Source organism: Pimephales promelas, chromosome 15 (assembly GCF_988280905.1).
Source record: "Pimephales promelas chromosome 15, fPimPro1.hap1.1, whole genome shotgun sequence".
Lineage (NCBI taxonomy): Eukaryota > Metazoa > Chordata > Actinopteri > Cypriniformes > Leuciscidae > Pimephales > Pimephales promelas.
Genome location: NC_142783.1, coordinates 22427555 through 22452897, shown reverse-complemented (window position 1 = coordinate 22452897; position 25343 = coordinate 22427555). Strand labels below are relative to the sequence as shown.

The 25343-nt window shown below is 35.4% G+C and overlaps 2 protein-coding genes across 4 annotated transcripts in view; one reads left to right on the top strand and one right to left on the bottom strand.

The window, feature by feature from the left end:
- kcnh1a (potassium voltage-gated channel, subfamily H (eag-related), member 1a) overlaps nucleotides 1-1950 on the bottom strand; it is a 50033-nt gene extending 48083 nt beyond the window's left edge. The window contains exons 1-2 of one of the 3 annotated variants that reach the window (XM_039693568.2): nucleotides 1425-1950; nucleotides 456-482 (exon numbers count right to left, since the gene is read on the bottom strand). In XM_039693568.2, the coding sequence (XP_039549502.1) occupies nucleotides 456-482; nucleotides 1425-1497 (100 nt within the window). In that variant the 5' untranslated portion in view covers nucleotides 1498-1950. The remainder of the gene's footprint in view (nucleotides 1-455; nucleotides 483-1424) is intronic. The other 2 variants (XM_039693628.2, XM_039693789.2) reach the window with 2 other exon arrangements.
- A 3670-nt stretch (nucleotides 1951-5620) lies between these two features.
- plb1 (phospholipase B1) lies at nucleotides 5621-24888 on the top strand. Its single transcript, XM_039693508.2, has 42 exons — nucleotides 5621-5918; nucleotides 6098-6157; nucleotides 6240-6303; nucleotides 6935-6969; nucleotides 7932-7983; nucleotides 8065-8101; nucleotides 9047-9103; nucleotides 9212-9280; nucleotides 9361-9422; nucleotides 9505-9586; nucleotides 9702-9803; nucleotides 10658-10720; nucleotides 10957-11025; nucleotides 11325-11414; nucleotides 11491-11551; nucleotides 11637-11695; nucleotides 12544-12617; nucleotides 13841-13884; nucleotides 14031-14139; nucleotides 15504-15555; nucleotides 15836-15916; nucleotides 16026-16091; nucleotides 17317-17417; nucleotides 17550-17631; nucleotides 17875-17979; nucleotides 18106-18201; nucleotides 19020-19091; nucleotides 19174-19251; nucleotides 19342-19402; nucleotides 19882-19940; nucleotides 20051-20118; nucleotides 20209-20252; nucleotides 20414-20513; nucleotides 20595-20646; nucleotides 21567-21647; nucleotides 22799-22864; nucleotides 23350-23444; nucleotides 23550-23631; nucleotides 23734-23838; nucleotides 23936-24031; nucleotides 24117-24191; nucleotides 24279-24888. Exons 1-42 carry the CDS (start codon nucleotides 5831-5833, stop codon nucleotides 24531-24533), a joined length of 3249 nt encoding a protein of 1082 aa, XP_039549442.2. The 5' UTR covers nucleotides 5621-5830; the 3' UTR covers nucleotides 24534-24888.
- The last annotated feature ends 455 nt before the right edge of the window (nucleotides 24889-25343 follow it).

The following is a 25343-nucleotide window of genomic DNA, read 5'->3' as shown; positions in this document are numbered from 1 at the left end:
CACAGTTCTCCTCTACTGAGCATAAACACGGGAAGTGCACTCCACACTGAAACAAACACACACACACGTGGACTCACACGCACCACTATGGAGGAAAAAAAAAGGTTCCATGCCAACATTTGTTATTTTACAGCAAGTGCTGTCAGCGCTAAATGAGGACCAGAGAGCAACATCTGCATGGTAACTTTCACCACAGCTAAGCAGCTTTTAAATATCAACAGCACTGTTTAACCACTTTAACCACAAGCTTATCGTTATAGAATTCAAACTATCGGTTTGTAAATTAACAGAAATTGGTATAGAACAATATTTAATGTTAAATGGGAAGTAGTAGGGGGAAAGAGAGAGAAAAAGAGGAAGGGAGGGAGGGAAAGTAGAAAGAGAGAGGGGGGGGGGAGATAATGTAGGGATGGAAGAGGTTAAAGCACAAGTATTCTGCTCAGTGAGGTTTATACCTGTGTGTCTATGTGATAATGTCCAAACTGGAAGTTAAAGAAAACAGAAAAAGAGTTAAAATAACACAAACACACCAGAAGGTAGAGGAATTTGTCCTCCTGTTCTTCTCCAAGACGGCCATAACCCTATGACCAAGCAGGTCATATATACAGACATCAATGTTTTTAGAATATTAAAAGTCCTACTTCAATGAGAAGTACATATTTTCACTATTTTTGAAAGCAGAATACAAGTTTAGAGATCTCTGAACTGGGGTTAAGTGTTCAAGTGGATGGGGCAGAGGAGGTGTCCACTGGGCATCTGTGGACAGCTGAGGTTCAGTCAGCTTTCAATGGATATAATGCATGTTTTTGCATAATGAAACTTCATAAATAAAAAAAGAGGTCCTGATGGATAAACATCAATAAAAGAGATCTTTGATTCTATTTTAAGGACCTACTCTAAGGACCTAAAAACGCGATAGTGCTGGTGAAGATCCTCAGACAGTTTTCAACCTTTCAGCTTTCTTAAATATTAATTGCTATTAAATATTAATCTAACCTAAACTTGTTCTCTTTCCCACAAAGCTTCCTGATGGAAGGATGAATGAGAACAACTCAAATGGGTAAAGGCTGTCACGCAGTGAATACAGAATAAGTTTTATAATATAGTTTAATACGCTATAAAATATTTATTTAACGTTTTTTCGAAATGTAAAAAAAAAAAAAAATTACAACAACGTATTCATTACAGAATTCACCTGCATGTTTCTCCCCGCGTGAACACACACATTTAACTTTTTAGTGTGTAGGCTATTTATGGTTCAGTGTATTGTCAAAAGTACGTCTTTATGTAGCCTAAAGGTAATTCTAATTCTCTTGTTTATTAAGGCTACCCAAAGTTTTTGCTTGCTTTCTTTTTTATCTGCGACACTACAGCTTATATTATTTCTGTATGTGCGCTGTATTGGATGTAGAGTTGCGTCTTACCGTTAGACCGTCGGACAATATTTTCCAGAAAAGTGTTTTGTGGGGCCACCAGTCCTCTGCGTCCCCCAGCCATCACGGCGGGTCATGGGCTCCAGTGTGTGCCCGGACCGGTCAACATGAAGTACCCGCACACGTCTCCGGTGAGTCTGTCGTCCACATGCCGCTGCCGCATCCAGTGAAGTGTGGACCCGGGGCTCTCCTCTCTCCTCCACCCCATTGATTCTCTACCATCGGCTTAATCTCCGAAACAGCGCCATCTATTGATTTACATGTGAAGCAGCAGGTGTTCCAATGTGAATTATAAGAATTTGCAACGCGTAACAATAACATCTAATATCTTTCCAATCTCTTATCGCCATCTGCTGGTGGATAGTTTTTTCAAACATTTTTATGTCTTTGAAAACTTTTTTTTTTTTTTTTTTTTTTGAACGAAAAGTCGAGAAAGAGACGATAATTATTCGTTCACTTAACAAATCTTACTTAATTTACACGAAGGCTACTTCAAAAAATATATTTTTTACAACATCGTCATCATCACATCAATTTAGATTACAGCAACAATAAATGTGAATCAAAACATAGTTCACTCTACAGTCAGTTGCTGTTTAAAGATATTAGTGATTAGTGTTGTTGTCACCCCATCTTCGCTTTAGGTCATTAACCTCAAAAAGATAAAAATAAGAAATTCCAAAGTAGACCTAGCCAAGGCCACAAATATAGCTTCAAGCAATAACAAGTCCCAGGACATAATGTATAAATATCAGCAAAACAACAGAAAATGTCAGCAAGGCAATGTCTCTGCAGACCCTTATGAAAAATAAGTTTATTCAAGTAGCCTATTCCTATTTCATCTAAAAATGAGAAACCATTGTAGTCTCCCTGAGGAAAAATTCCATTCATTCATTGCTACGGGAGTGCACGAATTGTCTAAACTCGTTAAATCATCTTAATCAACAACATGTTTGTTAGACCCTATACCGACTAAGCTATTGAAAGACATGCTTCCAGAGGTCATAATATTCTTAATATCAGTAATTCATTTTTGTAATTAGGATACGTACCAAAAACTTTTAAGCAGGCTATGATTAAACCGCTTGTTAAAAAAAAACGCAACTTGGCTATTGTAATTCTCTACATGGGTGGTTGCCCTGCACGCTTAATAAACAAACTACAGCTTGTCCAAAACACAGCAGCTCGAGTTCTCACTAGAACTAGGATGTATGACCATATTATCCCAGTACTTGTCAGCACTGCATTGGCTCGCTATATTAAACATTTTTAAATATTGCTAACTACCTACAAAGCACTAAATAGGTTATCTCCCAAGTACTTGAGCAAGCTCTTAACGCATTATAGTCCTTTACGTCTATTGTGGTCTCTAAATTCGGGCCAGTTGATAATACATATCAAAATCAACTGCTGGCGGTAGATCATTTTCCTATTTAGCACTTTGGAACAGTCTCCCTAACATTGTCCGGGAAACAGACAGACTCTGTCAGATTAAATCTAGACTAAAAACACATCTCTTTAACCTGGCATTCACATAAAATATTATACATCTCTATTATTCAAATCAGTTAAATGAGTATTAGGCTGCATAGATTACTGTAGGTCATCCAGAACCAGCACTGTAAAAAATATTGATGGTTTAACTTAAAAAAGTAAGTAACCTGGTTGCCTTAAAATTCAAAGTTTTTTTAAAGTTCAAAATTTAAAGTTCAATGAACTGGAAAAAGTGAGTTAATACAATGAAGGAGAATGTTTTAATCATCAGAAACTCAAAATTATATGTTATCTGAACTAAATAAATTATTTAAGTTGATTTGATAAAAGAAAAAATGTTTTGATTACTACACTGTTAAAAAATATTGTTGGTTTAACTTAAAAAAGTAAGTAACCTGGGTTGCTTTAAAATTTTAAGTTGATTGAACTGGAAAAAGTGAGTTAATACAATGAAGGAGATTCATTTAATCATCAGAAACTCCAAATAATAAGTTATCTCAACTAAATAAATTATTATAAAGTTGATTAGACAAATATGTTGTGATAACAAATCTTGAAAATATTTTTTTACAGTGAGGGACCCTTCAACACCCGATTTACTCGTTACGCCATAAGAAGAATGGCATCTGCGCTAGTGTTAGTCTCTCCATTTATTCCCGAGGTTTACTGAAGTCAGCCGGATCCGGGCTGGATCCAGATCAGCCTGGACTCGACCACAACACAAGGGAAGTAATGTTGCCTGAATCATAATCATACACCGTTCGTTCGTTGAGGAGAACTGGCCCCTGACTGATTCTGGTTTCTCCCAAGGTTTTTTCACCATTCTGTCACCTGATGGAGTTTTGCTTCTTTGCCACTGTTGCTCTGTCTTTTGGCTTGCTTAGTTGGCGACATTTAATATTCAACAATATTATTGATCTCCCTTACTTGAGGTGGACGATGACTCAATTTTCTTCTAGAAACAAACTTCTTGTTTTATTTCCATGTTGTCACTGTGAAGCTGCCTAGATACAAACTGTATTGTAAAAAGTGATATATAAATAAAGGTGACTTGACTTGACTTAAAAATAATCAAACCTGTCATAGGTCCATTATGACTGGGAAGTCTAGGGGCCCCCTCACCAAACAAAAATCCACTAAATGGGACAAACACCAGGTACTAGAAAATCCCCAGGTGAAAGATACATCCAAGGCATGAACTGGGATGCATCATCAGTGATGTTCCTGGGTGTTTCGGGTCTTTCAACATCATACACCCTCTCCCAGGTGACCCAGCCAGGGGTGATCAAGCCCCGACCTGTGTCCCAGCAGTGTTTGGCCCTGGATCACCTGATACCTGAAGTCTAATGGCTGCTCTTCTCTCAACCCCAACGCAGTGAATGCTCTGTAGAGAGAACAGCATGCAAAGACTCTGCATCCAACCTTCAAAGTGTACCCGCAAGCTATCCAACTCCTCTCTCGGCACTGTCCAATCAGACCTTTGTACCTGCCGCTTTTTCTTTTGAATGTCTCTTCCATTCAATCATCCCAGGGCACAGTCAATTCTATCAAAGCATGCTGTTTCGAGACCTCAGATAGGAGTTTCGTATGGGTTTAAATGCCACCTGGTTTACTTCAGCAAGTTTTTTCATAATATTCTGAAAAATGTTAATATCATAACATGTTCATTATCATATTTGGATCCATTTAAATAAATCTCAAAAGATTTTATTGTATTTAGTTCACATTTTGAGACAAGTCTATATGGCGTGACGTACATCTTAACTGTCATCTTGTTGCTGTCACAATCAATGTTGTTTTGAAAAAAATTATGTTAATTTATTATCAGTCACACATTTTGAGCTGTAGATTCACGTGCAACGTTACATAAATTAAATCGTTGTTATCCTCATGTTATCTGCCAATGTTAGCTCAGGAAGGATCGTTTATCTTATCAATGAGAGAAGCTGTAAATCTTCACAAATTTTAATGACTTTCCTCATTCTCCGTATCTATTCATATCTAATCATATCTATATCTAAACTATATTTTTTGTAGTTTACTGGACATATTATGCAACAAATACTAAGAAATATGAATTAAAACTACATCCATGTTAGACCAACAGAATTCCCCCAAATGTTGTCACTGTCAAACGCAGCTGTCTGAACAAATTTGAACAATATTGCTGAAATATTAAGGATTTTTGAGTTCCCAGCATGCACTACAGCATGAATAAATTATGTGAGTACTGTTATTATTGCTTGCTCTTTGCTGACATTTTTTTGTCATTATGGTTAGTTATTTGTTGTATTTGATGTTAAGAGCTACTCTTTTCACATTTATCGATTGTCAAAGGTTTTTTTGTGTCAAGTGTTTGCACATGGCATATTTCACTTAACATATTATATCTGTATATCCTAATATACAGAATAAATTGTTGTGCAATAAATCTGTAGTTGCCTTTATGTATTTAAATTGCCAAAACGAAGTAGTGTAAATAGTTAAGAGAACCTAAAAATCTGAATGCATCAAGTTGCGTTGAGTTGAATTTATTACAGTGTTTTCTAGAACAGATTTAGGAACAAAGAATTTCCAATATGCACTTTTCACAGTCCTCTGATGGACCATCAGTTTCATGAATATCTTTCTTTTTTTCAGTGAAATTTATTTTGTTATATCATCCTGTATAAAACCAGGACTATAAACTTAGTCAATATTATACCAATAAACTCCTTGATAAGTGATAGGACAGATCTGTAATAATAAATCCCATCTACCTTGAAACACGCAAACTAACAGGAGGCGTGTCTACGAGATTGAGGAAGATTACAGTCATATACCAGAGCAGCTGTCACTAAACGTTTGAACAGTTTTGTTTCAGATCTGCTCTTTACTCCAGACGGCTCAAAGCAGAGAAGTGGATGATTCTTTCCATCATGGGAATAAAAGATATCTCTTCCTTTGCACAGATTATGATCCTGGCCCTTCTAGCATGCATGTGTTCAGCAGGTATTTAATAACTCTTGATATTCTGGCACTAGTCTTTCAATTTAATGCATAAAGCTTCATTAGATTATCCTGAGACTTTACTGATGGTATTTGTCACTCCAAAATTGTGCTTCCATGTGAACGAGTCCAGTTTGACCAAGTGTGTCAGTGGCTTATAAGGGTTTGTTTTGTTTCTGCAGCTGAGACTGGTCCCCTGTTTTGTGCTGATTCAGCCCCCTCACCTAGCACTCCAGTTTCTGGTAAGGGAATCTACAAGAATCGTATAAATAAACATATAGGCTTGATTTCAGTGTATAAATTGTCTTATTATCCTTCTCACAGTCCATTCTCTGCGGCCAGCTGATGTGGCTGTGGTATCTGCACTGGTTTTGTCTGATGTGGTGAGGTATGTCCACATTTATCCCAAGTGCATTGAAATATCAGTTAAGCTTCATTAATACTGAGGCAGATTGGCACTTTAGTTTAACTTAAGTTGACCCATTTGATACCTAAATTTACGTCACTCTCTGAATTTAATAGGATATGCGTGTCCTTCCCGCATTCTCTATTGTTAAACTGTTTTTACTTTTTGTTATTTCATATTTAAAACTACACACTCTTTGGAAAAAAGGTTCAGTGGGTTTTCTAGGGTGCTTGACTTAATTTTAAAGATGCCTTTTTATGCCAAAAAGGTTCTATATAGGAATCCTTAAATTAACACTTTAATAGTTAACACGTTTTTTCATTATTTTAGTGATAAAGAACAGTATATTTATGGGCTGTTTCGTTCATAAAATGTAACCAAAATTATCATTTAAAACTAAATCCATAAAATGGTCACAAGAAGGGAACTTCTAAAAGGTTTATGAAGTGCCTGACAGAACACTTTAAGGTTCTATTGAACCTTTTCTTCTAAGAGTTTATTTTTATTTAATAAAAAACATATCAGCAAATTGACAATTCATTCAAATGATTAAGTTTCTTTCATTCAATTTTAGCCACCTAAAATTATCAAATTGTGTGTTTTTTTATGGCAGATCTGATGAAACCAAGGCCCTGAACATGTTATCTGGTAAGGCTTCAGTCTTATAGAAATAAACAAATAATATCTTTACAGAACCTGCATTAAGTTTTGTACTTAAATTGCATGTCATTATTGAATTTGGTTACACTTTATTTCTATGTTCTCCTTAAGACTAACTTTCCAACTAACTCTAAGTAGAGTATTAGACTGTTAGGTTAGGTCAGGGTTCTGGTTAGTAGAATAAGTTGATATGTAGTTGCAAATTTACTTTTAGTAAATAGAATATGTACTGGGAACAACTGTATAAAAAGTACTATCCTGAATTTTCTCTCTTCTCTTTTTTTTTTTTTTGTTTGTTACTGAGTAACATATCGATTGTCCTTCACACATTTTTGTGTGATTGTCAGGTTTGATTAAACCTTTCTGTAGAAAGGTTTCGAAAAGATTTAGTCTGAGTCCTTGAAATGAAAGTCAAGGCCAGGGGAGAGATACACATAACCATGTATCTGAACAATTACACAACTGATTTTTAGATGTTCATTTGCTGCAAAAATGTCCTTAATCTCAATCAAATGTGATGATATTTGTCTTATAATAATGTATTATCTTATAGAGCATGCACACTTAAGTACTTTGTTTTGGATTGATTCAGTTGGCGCGATACAATTGTTCTGTGCACTACTGTTTGTGATAGTGTTAGTGTTTCTGTAAAATTATCTTGAGGAGAGATAAGTACTGTAATAAATTGAATAATTTCTCAATATTTGTCATGAAAATTGCTTACTGATCATCAAAGATGGAACGAAAGAACGGAAAAAACACAGATAACTGATAGATAGTCAAGTCAATGAAGTAGATGCACTAATGCATGCTAAGCACAGATATTAATGTGTGCATGTGAGGTGAGGGTGATATAATGATACTTTGCCGGTATCTTCAAAGAGACACAGAAGGCTTCAATAATTAACTTTCAAGATACAAAATAACATCTTTTCACTTTTCTGCCTTAGAAATATTGTTCACCTTTAACCCTGATGTGACAACTGTTCTACCTGACATAAGGTAATGTCGAAAGGAATTAATATTCATTGTTCAATGGCAGACCATTTTATGTATGTTTACATACATGTCTTTGTGTGACAGGAGTTTAAACATTTTGGAGTCTCTCAGCCCCACTCAGGTAAACATCATTTACTAAACAAACAGTGAAACCTTTACAAAAGTTAGTTCCGGCCCACCAATTTGATCGCCCGCTGATGTGCATTTCGTATTTCTGTGCGTGGTTCTGTAACTTACAGTACAAGTTGTGTGTTATCTGAAGATTTTATTCCACTGGAGTTGCTCCACACTGGGTATAAGTAAAGTAGCATCAAATGTGATAAGTCTTTCCAGTGATATCGACATTGCCATTGTCGATATTTACTTCAGTTCTGTCATGACAACTCTCGAAGAGATTGGCATAGTGGATATGGCAAAGTTAATGTATTTGGTCTTGGCGGTATAGATCTGCCACGCTGCTGCTGCTGCAGAGGAAGTACTATTATTGCAGACATGATACTATGTGAGCATGTAAGATATTTCTATGTAAGATATCTCTGAGAACATTTTGAGAACATTATTAAAAGATTACTTTGAATGAACATTTTATTATTGGAATAATGTTTGTTCATAATTTTGAGAGAACCTTGTCAGAACGTTGGCCAAATGTCAGACAGCGTTCCCATTCAGATAGACTGTTAGTCTATGTGTGTTGGGGAATTGTCTCCAGGCTGCAGTATTACGTGACATGTGAATTTTTATTTTGCAAGTCATAAAATCATTAAATCAACTGATTCGTTTAACAACAGTGATTGTTTCAAGGTCAAAACAACTACCGTCTTTATGAGTGAGCCATTAATCATTTTTCAAATTCATTCAGAATAGAAACACCTCTAGTGTGTGTGGTATGGAAATATTTATTTTGGTGGAACAAATAGACAAAATAACTGTCAATATTGTGTCTAACTGTTGTAAAGCAATATTAAAACAATCTTTAAATAAACATGGGAATGTATATTAATGTATTATATTTAAACAATGGGCAAATTGAGTCATTACCATCAAATGTTTTGTGATTCTCTCTCAGTGGAAGCTGCTCCTTCTGATTATACCAGTTGATGAGCTCTCTGCGTGTACAGACCAGGTTAGACATTTTCCCCACAAATCCTATGAACCTCGATAGCATATCATGGGACATAATGAACAATCAAACTTCAGCTATAATTCTGTATTATTCTGTATTTATGCTTAGGGCTTCAGTGAAAACATTAATGCAACAGTGAATAGAGTGGAGCAAACACTGGATTTTCTTCATGAGAAGGTGAAGATTGAAACAAAAGTTTGAATTAGTTTACAATTACGTAATAGAGTTTGTTTACAATAACTTTCTCTCTTCTCTAGATGAAAAATACACTGGTTCATGTTGTTGTTTGGAGTGGACTGTCAAGTGAATCAAATAACCGGTCAGTATTAGAGAACACACTTTAAATTCTGATGATGTTCTGTGGTGAAAAGTTTTATTTGATAAGGTGCTTATGTTTTTAGAGTTTGTAAGTCCCACTGTGAGGAAAGATATGATGAAAACAGACGCAGGCTGGATACAATAGTCCTTATGGCTTCATTGCAGGTATGCAGAACGTGTATACAAAACACACACACACACGTATATGTATGTGTGACTTCTGCATATCTATACAAAAATATTTTGACATGATCAAACATTATTTGTGTATATTAAACAGGAATCCGTCGGTGCTCTTCTAGAGAAAAGAGTCTGGTTCAGCGATCGGGAGGATTTCAGCGTAATGCTTCAGTCCAGTCCAGTACACATCGATCTGTCAGACGTGAGTCTGTAACAACACTCAGAGATCATTTGGAACAGGCCACTATGATAGATAGATAGATAGATAGATAGATAGATAGATAGATAGATAGATAGATAGATAGATAGATAGATAGATAGATAGATAGATAGATAGATAGATAGATAGATAGATAGATAGATAGATAGATAGATAGATAGATAGATAGATAGATAGATAGATAGGTAGGTAGGTAGGTAGGTAGGTAGGTAGGTAGGTAGGTAGGTAGGTAGGTAGGTAGGTAGGTAGGTAGGTAGGTAGGTAGGTAGGTAGGTAGGTAGGTAGGTAGGTAGGTAGGTAGGTAGGTAGGTAGGTAGGTAGGTAGGTAGGTAGGTAGATAGATAGATAGATAGATAGATAGATAGATAGATAGATAGATAGATAGATAGATAGATAGATAGATAGATAGATAGATAGATAGATAGATGATAGATAGATAGATAGATAGATAGATAGATAGATAGATAGATAGATAGATAGATAGATAGATAGATAGATAGATAGATAGATAGATAGATAGATAGATAGATAGATAGATAGATAGACAGACAGATAGATAGACTTAAATTGGTATAAAACTACAAAAAATGCATTTATATTGGTATTATATTGCACATGTACAGTATAGCATAAAATGTAAACTAGTAAAATGACTAAATGTAAATCTTTCTAGTGATTTACTGAGTCAGACTTGGATGGAGACTTGAGAATGTTTGATTCAATTTACCTTTTTTAAAACCACAGAAATGACTCACGCAGTGCCATAAACAAGCAGTTTTGTATGGATAAATTGGCCCATTATTAAGCACAGCTGTTCTTTTTTGGCATACTTTCAGATGAAAGCCTTTAAATCCTCACGTGACATAAGCATGTTGGCTTTACAACTCTGGACTAATTTGGTAAGTTAATATTAATGAAAGCAATGTAGATGTGTACACTACACCTTACTTTGAAGTGCTAAATATCGTGATTTGACTGATATCACAGATTGATAATCAGCTCTCGATGATAAGTATTAAACTGAGACGTATTCAACCTTGAAAACCATCTCGAGCCACTTATCTAATCTTGCCTTTATATGAGGAAGAACTGTGGAGCCTAATGTTCTAACCAATCCTAATTATGCTCTTTCCAGCTACAGCCAATGACAGACAAGACAGAGATGGATGGGGGGGACATAGTCACCATTCCGTGTCCTACTGAGGTGACAGATATTGATTTATGACACCTTCATAAAGCAAATTGCTGTATCAGAGTGACTTTATTTGAAAAAAAAAAGATCTCTGTACTTTCCAAAGTCTCTTTTACGCAAGTTTTTTTGTCCTTCACTTGTACAAAATAGCATTACACAATTTAATTTCCATTTGTACATCACTTGTAGAACTGATGTTGTTCAATATATATGTGTGTAAGTGGTGTTTAAATGTTAAACATTCATATTTTTTTTCTAAACAGCCAGAAACATACACATGCTTTACTAAACCTGTTGTTCTGTCCTCCTAGGAAAAGCCATTTTTGCGAACACAGAAAAACTCCAACTTGGCAGAGCTCAGAATCTCACAACCAGAGGATCCCTCTCCATTTCTCGATCCAGTGAGTCTTTCTCACCATTAACTCACCTTGTTGCGTTGATGTATATGTCTCACTTGTGCTGCATCTGACTCCTCAGGTGATGGGGACTGAGCTCACATGTGAGGACAGGTCTCCATCTTCCAGCATCCCTACCTCAGGTAAATAGGAATCCAACACTTAGAACATTTTTTTACATGGAATTATGGGAGTTTTTTTTTCAGCTCCTTTCTGTCTCTTCTGTAGTCCATGCCCTACGGCCAGCCGACATCAAAGTGGTAGCAGCGATTGGTGATTCTTTGACGGTGATTATACATATATTCACAATTATACACTACCATTCAAAAGTTTGGGGTATAGATAATATTTTTTTTTATCTTTTTGGAGAAAAAAAGTCTATTACGCGTATCAAAGCTGCATTTATTTCTGTGATGGCAAAGTTAAATTTCCAGTGTCATTGCTCCAGTCTTCAGTGTCACATCTGATCCTTCAGAAATCATACTACTATGCTGATGTGATGCTCAAGAGACATATCTGATTATTTCCAATAGTGAAAACAGTTGTGGTGCTTAATATTTTTGTGGAAAGTTGGAAACATTGAGAATTTTCAATAGAAAGGTCAATAGTACTGCTTTATTTGACATGGAAATATTTTATAACATAATAAATGTCTCTTAAACGCAATGTTGCTAAGTAAAAATATTAGAGTTTACATGAAAAGAAGTTACCCTATAGTGATGCATATCAGATTGAAACGGCTTCTGGAATGAGAAAAATGTTGGGCGGGGCTTGATTTTGTCCATCAGGTATTGATGGATTATTTGCTATTGCTGTGATCTAATGTGAGTGACAGAATGTCCAGTGAACACATCAGCGGAGAAGAGAAGAGATGGCATTGCTGGAGGGAGGGGAAATTATTTCGGTGAAAGATTATGAGTGCACATACATTTAAAAAAATGATGTGCACAGATAAATAATATATAAGAAATACTGCAATATTCCATAAATAAATAATTGTCTATATTGATTTCCTGACTTCAATAAAAAAAAAAAAATCTTACTGACCCCAAACTTTTGAACCACAGAGTAAATGCTACTTTTGTGCATTGTTTTGGGCAGTTTTGTAATGTCATTTCTTTTGCCCAAAAAACAGGCAGCCAATGGGGCTGGTGCTGCACAAAACAACCTCCTGGGTGTGATCACAGAGTATCGCGGACTGTCATGGTCGTGAGTGTCTATCCTGATAATTATGTAAACCATCAGTTTAGTGCAGACAAATGATGCTGGTTTAGGCTGCGTTTACACTTGGCATTAACATACGACCTGGATGATGTCCACATAAACATTGAAAAGACAAAAACGTGTTTCTGATCGGATTGTAACTTGATCACGTGTGCCCTGGTCCGGAGGTAGTCGAGAACGGATAGATCATTGGTCGGATCTCATCATCTCAGTGTAATGTAAACGCATTCTAGCCATTATCTCTGCATTACAGGTTGACGTCATATATAAATCCCTGCCAATTCTCTCTGTAGACTGTTGGAAAAAAATAATGGACTAACGCATTTCAACTTGACAATAATTTAAAACTGGTTATTTACGATAATTATTATGATATTGTCACAGGCCGGGGTGGTTGACCGGCCTTTACATCATGTTAGTTTGAAGCAAACCATCATCAGAATGGCGTGTAAACACAGGAACAGAACCTTTAGCTTTGTGGAAATTATTGCTCAAAGACAGCGTGAGAGATGAACAGCAATAAACATGCTGGCTTTGAGAAAGCAGAGCATCAAAGAGTTTAGTTCTCAACCAGTAATCATCCGACCATCACATCCATGTAGGAACAAAGAGTTTTAAGGATCAATATAGAAGATAGTGTGGTACTTAACTTGTTCCAAAGATAGCATGTGCACATCCATCCATCGATCTCCGAGAATCCTCCTTTACAGAATCAGATTAACCCCCAGTCAACAACCTGTGAAAAATTAAGTCTCTACCCCTCTTTTTTCTCTCTCTACCTCTCTTTTCTCTCTCTACCCCTGTACCAAACTACCTCTCTTCACCTTAAAGTCTCTTTTTATAATTTACATCAAAGATACGTGTCCCAATTGCTCTTCTCACGCACCTGACGCTCACTCAAAAAGGTTTCCGCTTGCCTCTAGTCACTCTGTGACAATATCCTATGTCTTCTTTCATTTTAATTGTTCAACATTATCTGAATATGCGAGCTCTCCTTTCAATCATGCAATGCAGATCAGTCATCTAGATCTAGAGACCTAACGTTAGATTTGATGTGATGTCCCATGTCCTGATTGACTGATGTGATCGCATGTTAATGCCAAGTGTTTTATCCATGTAATTATTGGGGAAAGAATCTGAATCATCAATGATCTTATGAAGCAGAAGACAGTCATGTTTCATTTTGTTCGCCTCTCTTTTATTCTCAGCATCGGCGGAGATGAGAACCTTACAACTGTAACCACCTTACCAAGTAATGTCATATTACTCTGATGCTCTTGTTATTTTCTTGTTGCCCTTACTATTCTCTTAACCTTTGCCAGTTTCAAGGAAACGATAGACAAGTAAATTAGATTTTGAGTGATTATAAATATAAGATAATGTTTGTTTGTTATTTAGATATATTGAGAGTTTTCAACCCTTCACTGACTGGCTATTCCACGGGAAAAGGAGGCGAGGATTCTGCACAAAGTTTTCTGAACCAAGCAGTACCAGGAGCCGAAGCTAAGTGAGTTTCTCATCTTATAAAACCAGTTACTGAATAAATGAATGAGTATACTATATATATATATATATACATACATATACATGGCCTATGTATATTTTTTTTAATCTATTGACATTATTAATTAATCTTTTCGTGAAATTAAACATACTGAACGTGATTATTTTGGCATCATTTGTTATATTTAGCAAAGAAAACCTTCAGATTGAAGGGTGATTTTCACAAAAATGTAGGCTACTTTTTGCAAGTTTTCTTCAAGGTAAATTTAGGTGTCTTTCCAAAAAAAGGACTGTAAGGAGGTTAGTAGTTGTGGGAAGGAGGAGGCGAGAACCGGCGAAAATTTAACAAACTTTTTTTCCAATATAAACAAACACCAAACGAAAGTAAAAGACAGCTACCCCTCACGGACGACTGCCGCACACACATAAACAAAACATAATGTAAAATCCAGGCCTGGTCCTCTTTCCTTCTTCAATGTCGACGCTCCTCCATTTATGATACCGTATAGCACGTCTGTGAGAGATGCAAGGCAAGTGCGGCATTCTCTCACGGCTCTTGGCCGTCCAGGACACTTTCAGACTCCAAAAGGACACCAAATAACCGAGTCCATATAATTCATAAATTTATGCACAAGCGGGGAAAAAATAATAATTTCTGCATTCATTGTATGTATACAATGCAAAAGCAAGAGCTTGTTTACATTTTAGACAAGTCCAGTTGCTATACTCAATAAGACCATATGGAGATGCCAAAAAAGAGCTCACATACAAGGTTTGTTTGTGCATCAATAGTCTGTATTTCAAACAGCATGATGCGTGAGGCCTTGCGCTCTTCAGAAACAATCACAGAAAAAGACAAAGGTCGTGTTTTAAAGCGCAACAGACACTGGAATGAATAATTCACTGATTACGCAATGTGAGTCTCTATTCTCTCTGTCATCTCTGATGTAATAAGCCTGGTGTTCTTTACATTAGCGCTATTTTGGTCTGATTGTTTGAACAAATTCACTTACTGGATCATTGGACTGAAGAATTTCGTGGAGTTTAGTGGCTTGAAAATATCTGATTGCAAAACAGAGAAGCGAAATGGGGTTAAAGTCAAAGGAATTTACCGCCTTCATGTGTTACTTGTGCCACTTATGCTCCATGTGACTTTTAATATCATCTAACTGTGTGACGAAAATTATGTTATTGATGCAATTTCACCTGCTTCAGTAATTTCTTTGTGGTAAATTGTTTTGATGCGTTAAGAATTACAAATGAATTATTATTTAATTATTTAGTTATAAGTATTATTATTATTATTATTATTTTTTAATCTTACTGACCCCAGACTTTTGAGTAAAACCCAATTTTGTCATTTTGCAGTGATATGGCCAATCAAGCCCGTGCTCTCATTACAAGAATGAAAGAAGACTCGGTTAGTCATTTGCAAAATCTCACACATTCACACACATTTGCTTTTGTATTGTGGTTGGAAATGTTGTCATAATGAGTTCATGATATGTTCAAACCTGAATTTCATTAAGGTATTATCAAGTCTGCTTGTATGTTTTTTGAACTATTTTCTAACAGCTTTTACTATTCTTGTGACAGATATTTAGTCCCCACAATGTAGGCAAACCCTGACCTGCACACACAAGCATGGTGCTAATTCTGAACCTCATTCAGACTATCTGAGTATTTTTGTCTCTTTTCAGAAAATTGATTTCCTGAATGATTGGAAGATTATCACATTATTCATTGGGGGAAATGACTTGTGCGCCCACTGCTCTGATAGTGTACGTTGATATTTATAGAGACGGATTTATTTATTATCAGTTTCATTAATAGATCTACTATTAGTTTCTCTACCTCTCTTTATCATTCTCTTTTTCTATCTCTCCTCAGCTATACTATTCTCCTGATAACATTGTGAAGTTTATTCGTGAGGCTTTGGACATATTACATAATGAGGTGAGGCATTTTGGCTTCAAAATGTGAACATGGAAATAAGGATTTAAGTTTTTTTTTTTTAATTAAGAACAAAAATTCTGCAGTATTTAAAATGGAGAATAATTGTAAAAATACATATGTCTTTCAAATCTAAAGTGTCTTAAAAATAGTTAAGCACTCAAAAAGAATTTATTAAAGTACCCCTATTATGCTATTTTGAAGATTCCTAATAATGTTTTGAAGTCTCTTACAACAGGTTTACATGCATCAAAGGTAAAAAAAAATACTTTTTTAATATACATTTTCTCATAATATACCTTTTGCACATCACCACATGTGAGTGGTTTACCACGTACAGAGTGCGTCGAAAACAAAAACGCCCATTGCCATAACAATGTCAGCTGTCCTGAGGCTTCCTACACCGTAAACTAAACACCGTAACAAAAAAAATGACACCGATTTTACCATAAATTTTATTATCAATATACCATAAAATTATAAATCCGAGTGCGATTGCGATGATGAAACATTGGAAGAACTATTCATTCAACCCAAACCTTCTTCACAAGGACAACTCGAGCAGGACATGATACACTACTCAGTTTGAGGGACATTATGAGATGTTGCAACTGTAATTCCTCACCATCAGCATTAAGGGAGTAGTTCACTTAAAAAAAACAAAAAAACTTTTGCTGATAATTTACTCACCCCCATGTCATCCAAAATGTCCATATCTTTCTTTCTTCAGTCGAAAAGAAATTAAGGTTTTTGATAAAACATTCCAGCATTTTTCTCCATATAATGCACTTCACCGGGAACCAAACGGTTCAAGGTCCAAAAGACACTTTCAGTGCAAACTGCAAACTGTTCAAAGGGCTTTAAATGATTCCAAACGATGAATAAGGGTCTTATCAAGCAAAACGATCGCTCATTCAAAAAAAAAAAACAAAGTTTAAGTTTTATAAGCTCAAATGCTTGCCTTGTACTGTACTTTGTTCATTTTGATGAACGAGTTCGAACAGGAGAGTCACAAACGTGCGTCACAGAATTCACTCAGATCTATGTTACACAATACTTTTTGTCATTTTTGTCAAAAGGTCATTATTAAAAAATCCATAATAGGGGCACTTTAAGATTCTGCGCAATTTCTATTAATCAGCTATGCCCGATTTTTGGTAGTGAACCGACACCAATCTTAAAATGTTAATCCTAGCTGCCTGAATGAGTTCACTCATGTCTTCTCCAGGTCCCTCGTGCCCTGGTGAACCTAGTGGAGCTCCTGGATATAGTTCCACTGCGCCGTCTCCATCAGGACACCAGTTTAGGCTGCCCTACCTGGCTGGTCAAGTGAGTTTGGCACTACAAACAACTGGTTCTTCTGATTTCCGCTAGACTCAGTTAGAAAGCCTTAATTTCTGAAAGTTTTGGTACTGTTCATGCTTGTCTTTCATTGTTTTGCTTTGTGTATTTTTTTTTTAGTATGATCTGTGGCTGTGTTCTGAAACCTAAAGATGAATCTTATGAATTCCACATGTTGCAGGAGTTTAACCAAGCCTATCAGGTAAACAACGTATTACATGAAAATGAATTAAAAGTTGTATGTAAACATCTGTATATTTTTTTTATGTAAACATCTGTATTTATTATGAATTAATTTTGTGAAAATGTCAGTATATTTATTGTGAATGTTTGGATAATTTTTAATATAAAGCAATTATACAGCTATAAATACGTAGTAATATTATAAATGTTAATGTTAAATTAGCTACTAATATTGAATATATGCTGTGTTGTGTATTCTCAGCGTGGTATGGGAGAGCTGGTGGAGTCTGGGCGATATGACACACATGATAACTTCACCGTGGTCTTACAGCCATTCTTAAGAAATGTGTTTCTCCCCTTGCAGGAGGTGCTGAACAATCTTATTTGAACAAACCTAAATTCTAACTACCTAATCGTTTACTACACAGGCTATCCTTTCTTGATCGACTTGTTCTCATTCTCTTTCTGTCATTATATTTTCATGCTCTTTTAGGATGGGAGACCTGATCGTTCCTATTTCTCTCCGGACTGTTTTCATCTCAGTCAGAAAGCTCAAACACTCATGGCTCGGGCTCTCTGGAACAATTTGGTAAGTATAAGAAGTAATAATAAGAAATGCATATTTTTATTTATACAGTTGTATATACACTACATAAAGCACCCATGTGTGCTTTATGTGTTTAAATCTTCTAATTTAGATGTTTGTTTGTTTGTTTTTTTCATTTATTATTTAGAATTTTTTATTTTTTATTTCTTAATCTTACTTATTTAAAAGTTATTTCTATTCTCTGGTGATATGTGATATATATATATATATATATATATATATATATATATATATATATATATATATATATATATATATATATATATATATGAAGAGTTCAGATGCAAAAGCCTCTAAGTGCCATTTGAAATTTTCTTCTAGAATGATCATTTTTATCAAGCTTGTATATTTAAGATCAGTGATTTCACTTAAATGGCAATGATAATTACCTATTAATTGTTATTTAGAGGCTTTTGCATCTGAACTCTTCATATATATATATATATATATATATATATATATATATATACACACACACACACACACACACACACATATGTATATATATACATATGTGTGTGTGTGTGTGTGTGTGTGTGTATGTATATATATGTAGGCTATGTATGTATATATATGGACCCAGAGCTCCTGAAATCCACAACAAATTCCTTGTGTTTTTGCGCACACTTGGCAAAAAAAGCTCATATTCTGATTCTAAAAGATTAGATACTAGTGTAATAACCTTATATTTTATGAATATTTTGCATGTACTTGCAAGGGAGGGGGTTAATATATTGTAATTTTACAGCTTGATCATTCTCAAAATGGTTCCATTGCCTCCCTTTGCCCCTTTTACTCAGATGGAGCCTTTAGGTAATAAGACAGATGAGCAGGATTTTACTGCTGGTATCGCTCTTAAATGCCCAGAAAAGGTGAGTTTACTTCTACATGTATAACATATAATAAACTCTATAATTCTGTCACATGGTAACACTGTTTCATAATCTTCTTTAGTCCTCCCCCTATTTGAAGACCTATCAAAACAGCAATTACACATACATAACCCCTCCTCCTACTCCTCCACCCACAACAGTAAGTCACACAAATGTATTATGATGTTCATAAAATATAATATTGCCTAAAAGTGATACAAAATTATTATGAAATGATTTCTCCCTATAGAATTGGGGAAGTGATTTCTCGTGTGTGGATACAGCACCCTCTGACACTGTACCAACATCTGGTAAGAGAGAGTACAAATGTCTCTCCTCTTTGGTAAAAGTGAAAAAAAAAAACATTTTTTTTATCATCAAATAACTAACTAACTAAGGGCAAAGTAGAGTAAATTAATTCTGAGAGGGGGTCTTCCCCTGATGATGTATTTCTATCAGTGTTGTCTTTTGGTTTTTAATCTAAATTTATGTAAAATTATAAAATATGTTGTCTATAGAGCTGAAATAGTTAATGAAAAATAGCTCGAATTACCATGCTGTAATATACCATGCTGTAATCTCAAAAAAGTATTAAGGAGGATAAAATAAAGATTAAATGCAAGTAAAAGCAGGAACCATAATTATGTGCATAGGTTTATGGATAGAGATAAAAAGGCAAGACAGGCTTTCACTGTGTACAGACAGACACCCTACATTGTTCATTATCTTTCCTGTACCCTGCAATGTATCAGATATCCAGGATAGTCACCTTATCACATCTCTTTCTCAGTTCACAGTCTGCGTCCAGGTGACATTAAAGTGGTGGCGTCTCTGGGAGATTCACTCACAGTAAGTGTGGATGTATGTTTGTGTATATTGCTGTGTTTTGTCATGTTGTAAACACCTTTCTCTCTCCCTCTCTTTTTCTCTTTCTCTCTATCTCTCTCTGCATTTGTCAGGCCGGCTTTGGTGCAAAAGCTGAAAACCTTCAGCAGTTAGGAAATGAGGAGCGAGGGGTTTCCTGGAGGTGGGTTTGTGTCAGCCTGTGCTTATGTATTATTATTTTTTTATATTCTCTGCATGTTTTCATATAAAGTGTTTATGTTTTGATTGACAGCATTGGTGGGGATGAGACTTTAGAAACTGTCACCACATTGCCAAGTGAGTATTTTCTTGTGTAACACTTTGCCATTTTTATTGGTTATTAATTAGCAGTATTGCTTAGTACAGAGACTCTAATCGCTGAAAACTTTATTATCAGATTTGATTCTTGTTTAATAACATAATGATCACCAATGCCCTGCGTCATTATTTGTTATCAGACATCCTTAAGAAGTTCAATCCGAGTGTCTTCGGCTTTTCAAAAGGAACAAGTAAAAGGCCAAATGGCTTCAATATGGCAGTGAGCGGTGCCAAAGCCAAGTAAGGAACATACATACACATACGCACACAAACACAATTCACAGTATCGTCTCATCTAATGGATTCTTTCTCTCTGTTCAGTAATATACCAGCACAAGTGAAGGATCTTATCAAAGCTTTAAAAGAGAGCCAGGTCAGTATGTTTATATAATCTATTAAGTTGTTCTGAACCATTTTGTGGTGAATAAAAAAAAAAAAAAAAATACATACAAATGACAATGTTTGTTGTCTTTTGTCATTATATAAATACACTTCCTATTTGAATTTAAATTGGCAAATGCTTAAGAGTCCATGATTGGATCATTATTGCCGTGATTATTATGTTTCTAGCATGTTATATGTTTGGCAACAGTTCTTCTAACCGTAATTGATGGAGTGTGTAGCTTTTCATTTCTTAAATGTTTTTTGAGTTTAGTCATCTTTAGAGATTGCGTTTGATCTGTTCATGTCTGTTTCAAGGTTGATTTTCTTGTTGTTAATTTCTTGTATGAAGTTGGAAGACACATCATAGCCATATTCCAGGATGCACCTCTTAATGTAAATGTTTTCATCAAGAGGTGCATCAACTTTTGGTCAAAATTTGTTTTGATAATGCAAGAGTCAAGCACTTTTTAAAGTCTACTTGTGCACATCCCAAAGAATGAATCCTCAGTCTGGACTCAGAGGTGGCAATTCATGTGTGGAAATGATTCTTCATGCTCCCTCTCAACTCTTCTTTTACAATTTGAGCCTGATGAAATTTGGCTTTGTCAATATGGCCATGATGTCTTCCTTCCTACATGGTTGGTTGAGAAATGAAAAGCTACACAATCCATCAATTAGGGTTTGAAGAACTGTTGCCAAACATATAACATGCTAGAAACATAATAATCACAGCAAAAATGATCCAATCATAAGCATTTGCATATTTGAATCTAAACAGAAACTTTTTTTCAGCCTGGCAGTGTATATTTTTATCTCCCAACCAATTGCTTGTTGTGTGACAATAAAGACAATATACTAATTTATTACAATAAATGTTTTCTTTTGCCACATTACACTCTTTTTTTTCAGGAAGTGGACTTTGAGAATGATTGGAAGCTGGTGACACTGTTTATTGGGGGAAATGACCTTTGCCAGTACTGTCATGACCGGGTGAGATTCTAAATAAAGGCTTTCATCTCATCATCATAAATGGTTTCTTCTTATGTCATAGAACCTCAGCAGTGACCTTTAAGCTGTTAAAATACATTTGGATATTAGCTAAAAGAGATGTGTCATTGCATCATTGCCATTGCGTTGTTTTTTAAGACCAGCAAACAATAGGGTGACCATATTTTGATTACCAAAAACCAAGACACTCTGCCCAGCAAACAGATACTCAAATGATACTCGAAGTTTACTCAAAAATGCCTTATTAATTTCAATACATTTAAAGTAGGCTATGCCTCCTCTGTATGGATAGAAAATTGTTTTAAGACACATAATCACATAGGCTTCTCAGAGGTTACTCAACATGTTTTATTATGACAGTTTGCAAAAATAAGGAATGAAATAATGATAGAAATATCGTCTCTTCTGTATTAGAAAAATAAATACATAAATAATAAATAGCCAACTAAAAGAAATACCTCCAAATTGAACAAAAATAGCTCTTACAAACTTTCAAAAACGAACTAACAAAATATATTTATTATAAACTTTAGTTTTCTTCCTCTTTATCCTGGTTTTCTTCCTCATCCTTCTTGTTTCCCCATCTATATTTAACTGTGAAGCCAGTAGCACCTCATTGCAGTACATGAGATCCAGGGGGCGGAGTTGGATCCAGATTTAAGGGGTGGAGATGGGTAGGATTAGGGGTGGGGTTAGGGATCAGGGGGTGGAAATGGGTAGGTTTAGGAATATGTTCAATTCAAATTTATTTGTAAAGCGCTTTTCACAATACATTTTGTTTCAAAGCAGCTTTACAGAAAGTGCATTTCTAAAACGTACATGGAAAAATACATTTAGTTAATCATGTAATAATTTAGGGCATATGTAAGGTGGGAGAATTTAGGGAATATGTAAGGTGGGAGGAGTTGGATCCTGAACCAACTTCAACTCCTCCCCCTGGATTTCGTGTTCTGCAGTGAGGACCATCTCTGTAAAGCCGATCTTTCCTAGCAGTTTTGTGAAAACCAGGACAATTTCATCACTTTATAAAAAACAGCCAGAACGGTCTGGGCAGGACGTGAAAACATGACTGTTGGTCACCCTAGCAAACAACAATTCAATTTATTTTTCTGTGTTGTGTTTTCTCTACCCAGGCTTCTCTGTCCCCTCCTGAATACATCAGTCACATCAGAGACAGTCTGGATATGCTGTACAATGAGGTAAGAGAGATAAAGCTGATTATATTCTTTCAGTAAATCTCATGAAAACATGTCTGGCCACTGTAGTTACTAGTTTCCAACATATAATAGTTTATAGTTTCCACATAAATAAAAAGGTAATTGCGACTTTTTATCTCGCAATTTGGATCTTATGGTCTTATTGGGTCGTAATTATGAGTTTGTATCTCACAACTCTGAAAAAAAGTCAGAATATGCTAAATATATGCAATTTCTCGTCCTCAATTGCGAGTTTATATCTCGCAAAATACTTTATTTCTTGTGACAATTCTGTTTATATCTACACTCAGAATTGCGAGGGGAAAAAGTTACAATATTGAGATAAAAAGTTGCATTCTTATTAGTTAGAAAATAATTTTGCCTAACGAAAATAAGGCTTTTTGAACAGAGAGATTATTTTCATGACAATTATACACATGTACAATATGATTAACACATTTAAAATGATGTTGTGTGTGTGTGTGTAGGTTCCCAGAGTGCTGGTAAATTTAGTGAAAATCCTCGAGGTCAATGATCTGCGTATAGTAAAGAGGGACACACTGGGCTGCAGCCTCCTGCAAAAGTGAATCAATTAATCTATGAAATAATAAACATTCATCTGAAAACCTGTGTAAATTTCATGTTCTTATGTACACTAACAGCATTTTCGTGACTGTGTGTGTGACAGGAACTTGTGTCCATGTTTTCTGAATCCCCGTGATAACTCTCCAGAAATGAATGAAATGAAGAAGGTCAACAAAGATCTGCAGGTCTGTAGCCAATCACGTTGTCAGTTCATTTATAACTGGTCAACTGAGTGGGCTTTGGTTTATCTTGACCTTCAATAATAAAAGTGTTGTTTTCTGTGCCAGATGGAGACTGAAAGGCTGGTGAATGGGGGACGGTATGACGGAAGACAGGACTTTACGGTGGTGCTACAGCCCTTCTTCGAGAACTCTGTTGTTCCGATGATCAAGGTTAGCTTCCTTAAAACATCTCTAACAGAGCTCATGTTTCATGAGATCACATTATATGAGTATCAATGTTAACAGATAAAATGTCTCTCTGCTTTAGGATGGCACACCAGACCTGACTTTCTTCTCTGTGGACTGTTTTCATTTCTCTGAGCGTGGACATGCACAGATGGCTATTTCGCTCTGGAACAACATGGTAAAAACACTTGCACACCCCTTATGATGATCTCACAGAAGCTTTCCTGCATTTAACAGCACTTCTCCTGTATTATGGTTTTAAGCTGGAGCCTATGGGGAGTAAACAAAATTACAATAATTTCACATATGACCGCAGTAAGATTCACTGTCCCACAAAGGTGAGTAAATAACCAATGGAAGCCAATGGAGTAAATTTAACCAAAAATGGTCTTTCAAATAATGGTTTTCCTTTGTATCTTCTCCAGGAGCATCCCTTCATTTTTACAAAAATAAACAGTGGCTCTGACGTCCCTTCAACTACCGTTCCCACCACAGTTGCCCCGGGCACCCCTCTCCCCAGAGATTGCCCCAACGATTCTGTTCCAGCCTGGGCAGCTGCTATTCTGGCTGTAGGAGGCTTGATTTTTGGTTGGGGCGTAACCTGGATGATCTTCTACTACAGAGAACGAAAGAACAGAAAGAGAAACCAGACTAACGAAATGAACGGAATAAAGTTCTAATAACTTTTTTTTGTTAAATTGCATATATAAAGTTAATTATTTTACTACAGACTAAACCCATATTTTTGACCTCAAATTCACATACATTCTGTTTGTTTTTGAAACAGTGTTCAGATGTCAGTAAATTAATTTATTGCTGTAAATTGTTATTCAACAAATAATTTTGATACTTGCATAAACAAAAGTACACCAGTCATTATATTTTTATTTGAAAGTAATTAAATGTTTAATTTTATTTTATTACTGTTGTTTGATTTTGTTATATGTATATTATAAAATGTTTACAGGGTTTTGTTTTTTGACCCTGAAGTGTAAAATATTTCCCTGATCATTAAAATATTTTTTGTTAAACCAAGCCTGTATCTGACTATATCAATACACTCCTGTAATTTAACTATATTTGTAGGCCTAATCCTATTATTTTTGCCACTATTGCTTGTTACTGAAAAATAAGAAGAATTACAAATTCGAATATATTTTCTTTTTTGTGTGTGTGGTTTGTTAATCTTTTTGAAATCTTCTGTATTCTTAACTTTTGTTTTCGTTCCTTTTCAGTTCAAGCTCATCTGGTATATTAAATCAGTATCGTCAGCTCATCTCATCAGTCTTTCAGTTTTTACCAATAGATGGCAGCTTCGCCAGTAGAATTACGATCAGTATGACTGAAATTATATAATAATGCAAACAAAATCATTGTTAAATTTATGATCATTTTTGATACCCGGGAATGGGAAACAATCTATGGCTTGAAAACATTCAATAAACTGCATTTTTAAAAATTAATTAATTTTAAGAATTAAATTCCGTTTT

Coding starts and splice junctions, on each gene's coding strand:
- plb1 (XM_039693508.2), top strand. CDS start 5,831: ATGATTCTTTCCATCATGGGAATAAAAGATATCTCTTCCTTTGCACAG. Junction 5,919..6,097: donor AGCATGCATGTGTTCAGCAG/GTATTTAATAAC, acceptor TTGTTTCTGCAG/CTGAGACTGGTCCCCTGTTT. Junction 6,970..7,931: donor GGCCCTGAACATGTTATCTG/GTAAGGCTTCAG, acceptor TTTCTGCCTTAG/AAATATTGTTCACCTTTAAC.